The sequence below is a fragment of the Brassica napus genome, chromosome A5 (assembly GCF_020379485.1).
Source record: "Brassica napus cultivar Da-Ae chromosome A5, Da-Ae, whole genome shotgun sequence".
NCBI classification, from domain to species: domain Eukaryota; kingdom Viridiplantae; phylum Streptophyta; class Magnoliopsida; order Brassicales; family Brassicaceae; genus Brassica; species Brassica napus.
Window position 1 is genome coordinate 1,961,971 of NC_063438.1, and position 13,477 is coordinate 1,975,447.

General features: G+C 33.6%; 2 protein-coding genes across 2 annotated transcripts; one reads left to right on the forward strand and one right to left on the reverse strand.

The window, feature by feature from the left end:
- The first annotated feature begins 7,892 nt into the window (after window positions 1-7,892).
- On the forward strand, window positions 7,893-8,947 carry LOC106421025 (transcription factor IBH1). The gene has a single exon (XM_013861871.3). The coding sequence runs from the start codon at window positions 8,124-8,126 to the stop codon at window positions 8,595-8,597; it is 474 nt and encodes a 157-aa protein (XP_013717325.1). The 5' UTR covers window positions 7,893-8,123; the 3' UTR covers window positions 8,598-8,947.
- Window positions 8,948-10,147: 1,200 nt separating this feature from the next.
- Window positions 10,148-13,203, reverse strand: LOC106421187 (signal peptide peptidase-like 3). The gene is made up of 14 exons (XM_013862034.3): window positions 12,945-13,203; window positions 12,707-12,868; window positions 12,496-12,607; window positions 12,301-12,420; window positions 12,062-12,216; window positions 11,795-11,974; window positions 11,678-11,712; window positions 11,422-11,578; window positions 11,254-11,307; window positions 11,085-11,177; window positions 10,853-10,995; window positions 10,709-10,779; window positions 10,547-10,630; window positions 10,148-10,452 (listed from the first exon to the last, which is right to left on the reverse strand). Exons 1-14 carry the CDS (start codon window positions 13,092-13,094, stop codon window positions 10,343-10,345), a joined length of 1,626 nt encoding a protein of 541 aa, XP_013717488.1. The 5' UTR covers window positions 13,095-13,203; the 3' UTR covers window positions 10,148-10,342.
- Between the last annotated feature and the right edge of the window lie 274 nt (window positions 13,204-13,477).

The following is a 13,477-nucleotide window of genomic DNA, read 5'->3' on the forward strand; positions in this document are numbered from 1 at the left end:
AATCCAACCTTAATCGAAGCCCGTTCCCTAATCATATTACAATGAATCCCATTTTCTTTAAACAACAAATTTTCAAGAGATTAAATATGACCCAGATCAGCTAATCTTTTTCCTCACTGTCCCATGCCTTTTCTCTATATGTTCTCTACAGTTTAAAGAAAAATCAATAGTCATCATAAATCTTATAATTTCCTTAGTTACCTAGATCTATAACTGCCATCTTCCACTAATTCTACTAGCTCCATATAAATATGCCGATGTATCCTTCTGCAGCCAGAATTTCTCTCACAGTTGGTCGCCACCGGCTTCCATGCATGCGTGGCTAAGCAACTTTTCTGGCTAAGCAACTTTTCTGGCGAAGCTATCTACAGCCGGGTCCAGTTTCGATCTGATGCTTTTGAAAAAATAACAAGGTTACGACATTTATAGTTACAAAAATTCTCTATGAGATTTTCATTTCCATTGAGCTTTGATTGGTTTCATATCTGAAATCAAGAGAAAATGGTGAAGGGAACGATTACCACCATGGTAACACGTTTATTTCCATGGAGCTGTGATTGCGCAACTGCGCAAGAGCTCGACAACTCAATCAAGTACAATATTTTGCATTTTTAGCTCATTTATTTTTCATTATGTTATGTTATGAATACATTTGAATGTGCTAGCGTCTGAACTTTTTGCAGTTAATGGAAAATTATTAGCTCTGTTTTTCTTTTCTTTTTGGAGATGTTAAAGATTTGAAAATGGATGAAGAAGGTTGAAACTTGGAAGATAGTGGTTTTGAAGAAGGTTGGATTCGACAAATTTGAGCCAGAGAGTGTGTACATGGCAAAAGACTTTGTGATACATTTTAAAAATAACTTGAAGAAAGATTGTGATACTTAGGAGACTCAATTTAAGGATAACATATGTCTTTTCGCAGAAGTCACTCTTCCTCAACTGCCACATGACATGGTTCCAAAAACTATTAGTGAGTTGTCTAAATCCCAGCTTTTGGTTTCAGCCAGAGCCGAGAGTGTTCATGAATTCCAGAAATTACGCAAACCAGAAAGTTCAGAGTTTAGAAGCTGTGTATCCAACGTTTCCGTACTCCATGCCGATGACAAAGAAAAGTGAATTCTTTGAGGTTCTTTCTATTATTTTTTCTCTTCTTTCGTTCTTCATCTCTATATGATGGGGTTGAATGGTATAGGATGTAGCTTTGGATCTTTTGTTTTTTTTTTTAAGTTTAACCTGTAGATTTTGTAGCTTTAGCTTTAAATTTAATTGATGTATTAGCTTTAAGTAAAATCGGTTATCACCTGCCTAAAAATCTTATTGCATATAGTCTAATGTGTACATTCGTGAACTGTTTCCTTGAGCATGAGAAGCTGGAGAAGATGAAGCTCCGGCAGGATTACCGGAGCTTATGACACTCCAATCTCATAGGGAGTGCTTCTACTAAGTAGACCATTGAGAACTTGCAACATTGGAAAGGAGCAGCACATGATAGGATAGTTTATTCAATGTAAGTAGAATGTCCTAAAGGTTAATATTGAAGGGTGTATTTTTCATGTATCTTAATATATCGAAAGAGTTTTACATCAAACGAAAGTCAAGTAATTCAGCTCGAGCAAGCATTCCCAATAAGTTGCATCCCAAAGTCCTGGCTCCAGATGGTCAAAGTTACTAAGATCTTCAAAAGATTTAGAATGGTCATAGTTACTAAGATCTTAAAATGATTTAGCATACTTGAAAAGTAATGTGAGCACGCTTGAACAAACCAATAAAGTTTCGTTTGAATGCAAAATCTGTTTTAGAAGCACATTGATTGGGCAAATAATAAAATCAGGCAAGAAAAAGAAATATGGTAATAACATGAACACCAGTTTCTCAAACTTGACTCTAAACAACAGTGACCGAAGCTAACTACCACACCTCCTTGATGATTCTCTCATCTCCAACACAACTTCCTTAAAAAAAATATGTCTACCCTATCATTTTAAAAATATGTTCGACTTTCACATAATTTTGTTACATCTATACTATATAATTAAGAAAGTTAAATGAATCATTAATTCAAATTGGCACAAAAAAATGATGAAACAAATAGTTTTTAAAATAAAATAATCTATAAACATATTCAAATAATTTATTCCAAAAATGTTATAAAATAAATAGTGAAATTTTAGCTGAGAGATAACTTAAAATATATAATAAAACTAAATTTATATATTTTTTCCAGTAGTTTGGTAATATGAATAATTTAAAAAAAAAAGTCAAACTATTAAGTTAAAACAGTTTATTTTTCAAAGTATAAGAGCATTAAAAATTTGGATTAAAACAAAAATTTAAATATTTTATATTTGATGGATATACAATTTTTTGGATGAAACATTTACCAAACACTATTATATACTATTTCTCCTATTTTAAAATAGTTAATAGATTTATAATTAACACCCGATCAAAAAAATAACAGCTGAGAAATTACATAAATGTAAAATAAAAAACAAAGTGAAATTTATCAGTTCAAAAAATCACAACGAAAACTCAAATCCATCACCATATAATTACACATTACCTTATATATTTTAATTTTTTGAAAAGTAAAATGGTATAAAATATTCAAATATATAAAGATGTAAAATGAGCTTCAAAAATAATAATAATAAAGATGTAAAATAAGTTTATAAGATACAATCCGCGCGTTTCAGCACCAGAGGAATGGCCAGCATTTGCAAGTTATTTGGAGGATATAAACAGCTTGAAAGAGAGTTTTTCCCACGCAGAGATTATCTATGTACCAAGAACGCATAACAAGAAGGCGGATAGCTTAGCCCGTAGCGCTAGGAAGGAAACGTCTTTTGTAGTTCACATGGATCAAGATCTCCCAGTTTGGTTCACAGAGTCTATATGAGTCTGTAAAGTTGATGACAAAAAAAAAAAAAGATACAATCCGCGCGTAGCGCGGACAAGAATTCTAGTACATTTATAATTTTGCCAAAGGAATTGGAAAACTATTGTAGTAAGTAAAGTGTCAAACTGTTGGACCGAAATTTCTACCTATTGATAAGGCCTAAGCCCGTCCAGTTCTAAACTTGGAGCCTATACACGATGGTAGAAGAATTATTTATGTATCTTGGGGTTTTTCTGCTCTCCCTATAAACATCTGATTGGATTTGTACTTTTGTTTCTAATAATACTTTTATGAACAGAAATATATTTCGCCCCCCCCCCCCCCACCCCCCCCCCCCTCGTAATTTGATCTATCAATTTAGTTTTATAAACAGAAATCACTTTAATTTATCTGTCAATATCTAGTTTTGTATTGATCCATCTCCTCCTAAAGTAAGAGGCCGTGTAGAGAAGTTTTGGTTGTTGAACTTTGTGAAAAGTTTGTTGTCATATGAATGACTGTGATGATCACAGCCTTGAAAATGGTTCGATTATCCAACTTTATCGTTATCTGGCTTGCTGCTAGTTGCTACTAGTCTATTGGTAGAACGAAATAATAAATTGTGATCTTTATTGGTTATAAGCATTTTTTTTACTGAATACTTTTGGTACGGTCGGTCGGTCTATTAATAAAGAATGTCTACATCAGTATACACTGTTAAGATGCGACGACATGCGATGGTTTTGAGTTTTTTTTGGGAGATATTTCATGTGCACATGTTACAACCAAATATTTGTTGAACTGAAAGTAGTTAGGTAATTAATAAAATTATGAGTATTTAATTAAATTCGTATGTTTTCATCTTGTGGACATGTAAGATGAAAAGTGTAAATAAATATACTCAGTGTTGCATTTTTGAGATTTTTTCAATTAGTTTCTCACAAAATGAACTTCTGGATATGTAATAACACGTTTAAACTTGCTAATTGTAACTTGTAAACGATAGAAAAATATAGTATAATTTTATTTTATGTGAGAGTGAGACCCAGAGCCTCCTAACCTTAATCGAAGAAAATGATAAACGATGATTAAAAAGTTTAAATGAAAATAAAAGAGTTAATTAGGAAGTAGTCTTCGTTCCGAGTATTAAAATCTTGCCTCTCTAACAATAGGCAAGATTGGCCCACCTTTTCATTTTCCACGGTTCTGTTTTTCAACTCAAATAATCAAATAATGAATTACATGTATATATTGTATATGTGTGGGTGTGGCCAAACCCACGTGCAAACCCTTTGTTTATGTCCGCTTATTTAAGTCTTTGTAATCTAGTAACCAACAAAACTAGTCCAAACATGCAATGCTTAACTAGTAATATCGTTCACATTGTCGAGTTTCAAACTTAACATAACGTGATCTCATCTCTAATCTTCTATTCGTTGTATATGAACTTCTCTTTGTTGATTCTTAATTATAAGAATACGTTACAACCAGTCCTGGCAGTGTAGTATTTTTTAACGAGTGCATTGTGTATACAATATGAATATCTAAAATTAATCTAAAAGAAACGAAAGTGAAACCTACAATTATATTACGCCTTTTTTTAACTTCTCTCAAATCAGTTAAACATGTTTAAGCGAATATTTGCGGATATACAGCTTAGTTTATAAGTCTTGTTCCAAAATGACCAACACATGTTTTCACCTTCTCATCTTTATAGACTTTCTTTGCGGGTTCGTCTTGTTGCATGAGGGGGGTGAACGGTCCTTTATCTTTCTGCATTTGCAATATTCAACCTGAGACAAGCAACATTTGATGTTTCCCCGCGACTTGGGCAATCTCATTTGGTAAAAGGTTCTCAGATGACTATCTTCTGACTATGCTTTTAAATGACTGGCCTCACTTTATGTATTGGTTATCTAGAACATCTCCCAAACTGAAAACTACTCGCGGGGATAGAAAAGGGTCACAGATACTTCATATAAAGTCTTCAAGCAGATCGACAGGTGCTTTAAGGACATCATCCTTAATCTATCATAAAGGCTTTTGAAATCTCATATACAATCTGGTTTTCTTGCGACAGGTGATTCACATTGTGGATTGGTTAATTTTCATTTTTCACCATATTTCCATTATTTTTCTTTCTATTTTGGTCTCTTAAAAAACTCTTAAAAACTGTTCCTTATATAATAGACATAATTTTGTGGATATAAATATTTCACTATATTAAATAAACATATATTACTGTGTTTATATTTTACTGGTACACTATTCTTGAGTCACGGCCTCATCTCATTGGTTTTGGCCTGTCTTATAACCAGAGGCGTGTCTACAGTGTATTGAAAAAGACATTCGCCTCAGGCCCCCGATTAATATGATTATTTTTAGGGCCCCAAAATTTAAAATAATTTCTAGTCTATTGGTTTAGACTTATTAAAAAAAAACATTTCTACGAAAATTAATTAACTCATTTTCTGAATTCATATTTTTTTATATAACATAATATAACATATTTACGTTATAAACTTATTTTTTACAGTATTAGACTTGTTTATTTGGTGAAAATAATATATCATATTAGAAAATTATTTTCATTACAGTTATAAATAAGTTTATTTTTAGAACTTGCCTTATGCCCCCTTAAACTCTTCGCACGGCACTACTTATGAGGAAAAACAAAAACAAAAATGAAAGAAAAGTATAGCGCCGTCATGTTATCCACCGGAGAAAGTAACAACGGAGCCACATCAGCCATTACGGGAACAGATTCGCCGACAGTTGTAACGTCAAGTTTAATCAGCCGTCTTCTTTCTTACAAACGTAATAATAAAACAACTGACAATAGAAAGAAGACGTCAGTAATGACGTGATTTTTTCACACGTTTCGTTTATAAACGTGAATACGATATAAATTTATTTTCTTCTGTTTCATAGTTGTCAAGTCACTATTATTACTGTTTGTTCTTTTCTATTTTGTGTTTACATTATTAGTTGAATATTTAAGTTAGCCCCAACGACTAAAACTATCAATTACAGAAAATGAGAAGGGGAATCAAATAAAACGAATGGTGTGGTTAATATTAATCAAATAATTAAAGCATAAATTAAAAGATAAAGATAAGAGAGAAAGGAAAGTGGAGGGTGGGTAAAGGCCATAGCCATGTGCCTTCATGTGGTGGTTGGCCCATTCCTGGGTCCACTCTACCACTTCTTTAACTCCTTCTTTTATCTCTTATTTAATACAAATCTTATTATTCATTTAGTTTGACTCTTAAATAAACTTAATTACCATTTGAACTTCAAAATATGTCTTCTATGATATAGATGTATAATTTGAAACTTACAGAAAAACTTTGGGTTTGATTAAGGGAATTAATTAATTTTGGAGTTGAATTTTAGAGTGGGATATATATGATAATCATAATATACAAAATAATTAATGGCGTGAAAAATACGCCCGGCGGCAAAGCGGTAGGGAGAGAGTGATTAACACAAAAGAGATGGGACTAATGCTAAATTATAGCCTTAACCAAACACAAATCGTATTCTTCAAGTCTCTCTTCTCCATCTTTTATTTATTCTGTGGGCTGTCGTTTCTTAAATTTGTTTATTATATAGTTTACATATAATGCTGGTGTCACCTTTAGGTCAAACCAATTGAATTATCTCATATAATAAGAAAAGGTGAAGAAGATATCATTTATATTTTGTTGTTGCTCTTGCATGGTGATTTGGTGAATATTTTATATGTAGTTGATCACCTTTTGTCACGTTTTATGTTTGATGATGCGAGCGGGTACTACGTTTATTAACACTCTTCCCTCTAATAAAAATCATAGTTGTTTTTCTCAGTTGGGTTACTTTCCGAGCTAACGCATAGTTCAAACTTCAACTCGATCATGTTGGAATTGAAAACATAAACCAGTGGTAGCGTTGTGTTGTGCTTTTGTTTGTAAGATATTGATCAAGTAAATATTATTCAATAAATTGAAATTTTTGGGAGATTTTTTTAGTTAATAATTTTGCAATGAAAATGAGTATCTAGAATCATTCCATACCAGTCATCATTTAATTGTCAACTAATGTTGACATAAATACATACACATTAGATAAAGATATATAGCTTACCTAATATATAATCATAAACGTCTCTATTAGCTGTTCACGTTAATTAACCCATACGCATTCGTCACTAAACTTAACCTCTTATAAAACCAAACAAATAAACACAAATATGAGGCTGAAATCTTATTCCGTAATCTGATGCCTGCTCCTAATTGCTCCCTTTTCCGTTTATTCTTAAAGCTATGAGCCAAAGGGCTTTAATTATTTTGCATTTACGTAAACATCATCCGAATTATTATTTTTTTTAGTATAATACTAACCTTATTGTTATATATTAATATCTATCTATGTAATATATTTCAAATTGGTCAGAAAATAGCCAAGTTCTGTTAATCTATTCGCATCACCCTTTTTCTTTAAGCCAAAACATCGTTTTCCACTAAATGTCTATTTATTTATTCAAGACTTTATAACCCTAGGTGCATGTTATACTTATCTAAATACATATGTTTTGCTATACTAACTTCATATTTCATTTTAAATTATAATATCTAATGGTTTAACACATCTATTATTCACCAGTAAACATTCTAAAAGTATACTAAATTCACAGCAGACGAGTCTTCAAAATTTGAAGTAATACTATACAATTTTCATTTTATATTTTGATATTAAACCCCCAATACAAAACTTCTTATTTATTTTGTTTTTTGTTAAGTATTATTTATTTTGTTCATGTCACCATTGATAAATAAACTGCCAGTTAAAACTTCTATCCTCATACTTCAATCCAACTAAATTTGATGGGTCAGTTCAGCTCCAAAACTCAATCTATCAAAAGCCAATATAGCTCATCTACTTTTCGTCATCTCTTAATGTTTTTCTTTCAACTCTAGTTATATTTAGAACATGAATTAACAACTATCTAAAAAAAACTTTTAGGTCGACATATATATATATATAGTTATAACTTTATACAGGGTTTTGAATAGTTGTGTCTTGTGACATAAAAAACCATATTTGTAAAACAAAAGTTAAGTGTAAGGAAAAATAAACAACTTTCCCCTCTCTCTCCAGTCTCTCTCATCTCCTTTATTTATTAACCCTAACATTGTGCTGTTCTCACAATTTTTTTATAAAGGTTCTCAACTCAAGTTCTTCTTTTTCTCTAAGAACACAAACAATGGCTTCTGCAGACAAACCCATAAACACAGACGTCCCTGAAAAGGATGTTTTTACCCTCCACTTCCTCCAATCCCTCTCAAATCTCAGAAGACAAAACACTTTCAATTCTCCTGAAAAAACAAACGATCGTGTTAAGAAAATCAAGAAGGCTGCGTATGTATCCATGGCCAGAGCAGCCGGAGGGACTAACCGGCTGTGGAGCAGAGCCCTCTTGCGCCGAGCCGCCAAAGAAAACAGTAAAGTCGTCAGGTTTCCTAGGAGGAAGAAGAGGGTGACGTGTCTGAGGAGGAGGAGGAGTAACCGGAGAGATCCAGTGGAGGAGGAGGAAGCGGAGAGGCTGAGGAATCTTGTCCCGGGAGGCGGTGGCATGGAGACATCAAAGCTGATGGAAGAGACGGCTCATTACATCAAGTGCCTTAGTATGCAGGTTAAGGTTATGCAGTGTCTCGTTGATGGCTTAGCTCCGAAATGATCATCATCATCATCATTAATGATGCATATAATATTGGCTTATCTCCAACACACATAGTATTGGAATGGAGTGATCATGACGCATATCTATATATGTGTACATATATTCTTATATGTATTATGTATACATACGTGTAAGATAGGATATATACATACTAAATGTGTGGATATGTATTAGTTAAGGAAAGAAAGAATTTTCTTCTTTTTTTGTTTATTTTCTTGAATTTTGATAAAAGGGTATGTTATATATTAGCATGCTTAATTTGGTATTGTTTTTTGTCATAACAAAATAATGTAAACATTAGGGTTTGGGAACTTGCCGTTGGAGCTACGCAGTGCTTTCGTTTTCCATTTTTTAGCTATTATCTGCTTGGCTCGTCTTGATTGTAAATCATGAATCATGTTTCTATGGATGGATATATATATATATATATATATTATATCGACTAACTTACAAAATAAATTATAGTACCCATAATAACTATTAGAAAATTCACACTTTTAGACTTTTAGTCTAATTTGTAAAGCTTATACATATTATCTTCACAACTCAGCTTATCAAGGAGCTATGGAAACTTTGTTCTCCTTTAGATGATCTTATCCAAAGTTTCAATTTCTTTTGAACTTAAAAAAAGCAACCTTGGTTGTAAGCAATATTTTCTTTTGTTTGAATTAATTTAACATTTTTTTTAAAAAATGTTTTTAAAATATACTATAGCTAGTTAAAACTATTATTATAGTATTTAGTGATTTATTTGAGAAATTCTATAGGATAGTTTTTTAAAAAAATTTATCACAAAAATAACATTAATTGAGAAATATACCAATTTTTTTATTAAAGAGTAGAAATGCATTTATATCTTAGGGTTAACTAATCTAAACCTAGAGCTTAGAGTTAAGATGTGAGGTTTTTAAGATAAAGTTTCATATTTTAAAAAATAAAAAATTAAAATTAAAATTTTCAAAATAAAAAAAAGTTATTTTAGTTATTTTTTTATTGAATGCTATTTTTATAATAAAAACTTAAAATGACTATTTGAGAGAATTGCCTTTGTTATATCTGACAAGTGTCGCAGTCTTCATATCTATTCTTAAAAAAGTTCAGTTTGCAGAAATTTATTAGAGTAAAATGGTTAAAGAAACTCATCAAAATTTTTTTACCTCCCTTCTATAACTCTCACACACACTAGCTACAGAATTCATGCCGGATACAAGTTATATAACTCCATCAGACTATCACATAATTAACAAAGAGACTACTAAATTACATTTTTTTTCTATCTAATCGCATGTTTAGTGGGAACTGAATTATTTACAAGTCATATAGTGCAGTTGGTCATACATATATTTCATACGGTTGTCCTACTTTATCAATAATTATATACGTGCATATAAAATAGACTGGTCACTGGTTGGTCAATTCCACAATTTCACATCAAAAACTGATCGTGCATTAAACTTTCATCGGAATTACATTACATTTTTCCATTTTTCATTTAACATGACAAACTCGTAAGTTTTATGGAACTGGCTATGTATCAGATACAAGAATAAACAAAAAGGGAATTTGAATAACTTGAAATATTACGAAATGATGGTTACTGTGTGAGTCTGAATTCAAGGAGAAGAGAATATCATATGGACTCTGTACAACATGTCATGAGTCTTCTTACTACATAACCTCTCTTTTTTTAAGCTGATCTGGTTTGATTGATAACACACCATTAGCTTTGTTGAATCATTTTCTTATGCCACAGGCAGAGTATCCTCCGGCGTGTTAGACTCTGATTCTTCAATACCGTAGTTCCATAGCTCTTTAAGCTCTCCTCTTACCAACCCTAGAATGACAGCCAAACCTAGAGAAAGAAAAAAACACATCAAGTTTTTGTTTCAAACCCATGGACAAGATCAGATAAGAGGAAGAGAAACTCGAGCTTCTGGTATTATTACCGAGTGTGCATGGTACGATGTAGAGTAGCGCAGGCTGACCATGTCCGTCCATTAGATACAGACCTAGATATGTTAGTAACAGACCTACACAACAGAACCAAATGTGTTTTAAGGATTTACTAGAAAATCAATTTATGTTATGTTTGCAGAATTAAACTTTACCAACTCCATAGCCAATAGTCAACCAAAGGAAGTATCCACTTGAGATTACTCTCTTCTTGATCTTGTCATATCTGTGAGACCAAAGAGAAGAGTAAGTAAGCACTAAAGTCAGAAAGAATTGAACATAGTAATCTTTTGCAGTACCTGGAAGCAAAGGAAATGAGCAGACCGGGGAAGAGGATGTCTCCAAAACCAATCATATCATAGCCACCCCAAGGATCGAAAAACCGAGGAATCCTTAGTAACATAGGAATGGACTCCCCGCTGCTGCTGTCTCCTTGTGCAACCTACAAAGAAGGGATCTCAAGTAAGACTATCAACTAGATAACTTGCCATGCTCTACAAGACTACTCAGCTATCAGAATCAGATACTCACCACAATCATAACACTCTCGTGGAATATCAAAGGTGATATGAAGACCCAGAAGATGTCATAGACAAACGCGCAGCAGAGAAGAACAGTAGCAACCTGGAGTACAGATAACTATCAGAACAAAAAACGTAGAACCACCATGTATCAATACGTAACAAGCCAGGCTACCTACCTTGATGTTAGGTAATCGAACCACTTGCAAGGCTGTGATCATCAAACAGATGCCCTGCCAACAATGTGCAAAATGAATATTCCAAAGAGAGAAATATAAAGCAATCATAAGACACTGAGAGGAATGGCTTCTAAAAGCATTCACTGCATGAAGAAAGGGGAGCTTTACCAAGATGTCTTGTCCAGCCCAAGCATACGATGTGTGCCGTTTCACAAACCAGAAGACAGCAAACGCCAGACAAAAGATATTCACCAGAAGTGACATCCATGACATTGTCCCAAGCAAAGGGAGCTTCACAGATCTCCGACCAAGGTGTCTCCACTTTCTGCAGGCGGTTCACAATATATATCCATCAAGAATTGCTAACCCGAAAAAGAAAAAAAAAGAAGAGAGAAGTGAGATGTTTAGGAAGAATTTAGAATACCTCAATAAAACTGCCGTAATGATGTTATGCATACCCTGAAAAACAACAGCCACACTTTGTTAAACTAATGGGAAAACTCAAACATAGATTCAATCTCAATATTCTACAACTTGTTACCTGCATGCCACCGATGCAGAAGAATATAGTGAGCACCCACACAAACCATGATGACATAAAGTAGAAAAGGAGCAGCAGAAAAATAGAGGCTGTTACTATAAAAAACACAGCACCAGTGACACTTATATCAAGGATCTCCTTCTCTGGATCATCTTTCCTGGTTCCAACACCAGTAAATTCCTGGGAAAAAATAAGTTTCAAGTCAATCTTCCTTCATTGATAAGACATTGATAACTCAACCTACTAAATATACATTGAAGTGTAAACCTTTGCTAATATGCTGTAAGATTCATTAGCTTGGTCAGGATCAGTAAGATCTGACCACAGAGATGCAACGACAACAGTTCCAACAGCCATGAGCAACAACAAACCTGCCGTGAGGTCCACAGCAGGACGACTTGGCGCATACAACAGAAGCTCAACTACAAGAGAATAAGGCTATTTAATGGCTGTGAGAGATTAAAAATAAAAAAACTGAAGTGGGACATCACAAGGGGCTCACTCACCACTCTTGTTATCCACCATAGACTTGTTGAGAGCATCTCCGCTAGACTTAGAGATCATTAACACAGGTATGCTCACATTCAAAGAAGTGTCCTTTTCCATACATCCCATCTCATCAAGATCTGACAAAAGATCATTAAATTAGATGATACAAAGACATCTACTAAAAGACCAAAACTTCAAAAAAAAACAGAAACCTTCTTTGTCATTAATAACAAGCAGAGCAGAAGCGCCAGCTGCCTCAGCATGCTTTGCCTTCTCAGTGAAAGCACAGTTCCCACGGATCGACAAGGCAATACTTCCATCTAACTGAAACAGAGCAAAAAACAGAGTAAAAACAGAGCAAAGCTACATGAATCTGTGAAAAAGGCATTGACTTTTTGAGAAAGGATCACACTTTCGACTTACCCTGGAAGAGAGATTGGAGCACGAGTCCAAAGGACGCACAAAAGCAACCGGAGATCTAACGCCCTGACCAGCATCAGACGGCAACGACTCTCCGAATTGAGCGGTTAAGCCGGTTAAGAAGTCGTTGCTTTCAACACCATCAACCCAGTTCAAGATCTTAACCTGTGTAATAAGCAGAGGATTCCAGATAATGAGAATCATCAACTCAGCAAAGAAAGAATCTTTTTTTTTTGGTTACCATTTGGAACTTATTGGTACAGCCGGGAGACTCGAGGGTTGAGTCTTCGGTCCACGAGGCATCGTCTGCCGCCGCAAAGGAGAAGCCTAGCAGGAGGAGGAAGAGTAGTGCGGTGGAGCATCGGTGGCGCGGCGGATCAGACGAAGGCATGACGCAACCGACGGAATGAATCGGGGAAGAAGAGAGTTGCGGTTAAAAGCGTTTAGGAGATATCGGGAGTCAGACGGTCGATTATTATTATATAACTTGTCTTTTTTTTTTCTTTTTCGATTTTTGTAATTAAATATATAATCTAATTATTATTAGTAGTTGTTAGTTAGTTAATTAAAGTATAAGCCAAATTTTTTTCTGTTTAAATACAAAATGGGACGGATTTGTGTTGTTGTTTTGGTGGCGTTACTAACCTAAATTATTTAGCAAACATTCACTCAATTATTGATTACCAAAAACAAATATCCATCAATTATTATTTCGAGTAAGGAAAAATATTAGTAATTTCCAGCTATACTTGAAAAAAATTGTTTTAAGATCCC

Bases quoted from the DNA above. Each gene is read 5' to 3' on its own strand.
- LOC106421025 (XM_013861871.3), top strand. From the start codon at position 8,124: ATGGCTTCTGCAGACAAACCCATAAACACAGACGTCCCTGAAAAGGAT.
- LOC106421187 (XM_013862034.3), bottom strand. From the start codon at position 13,094: ATGCCTTCGTCTGATCCGCCGCGCCACCGATGCTCCACCGCACTACTC. The intron at 11,975-12,061 runs GTTTACACTTCA...ATTTTTTCCCAG, and splicing joins CTTACAGCATATTAGCAAAG to GAATTTACTGGTGTTGGAAC. The intron at 11,713-11,794 runs GTAACAAGTTGT...GTTGTTTTTCAG, and splicing joins TCTGCATCGGTGGCATGCAG to GGTATGCATAACATCATTAC.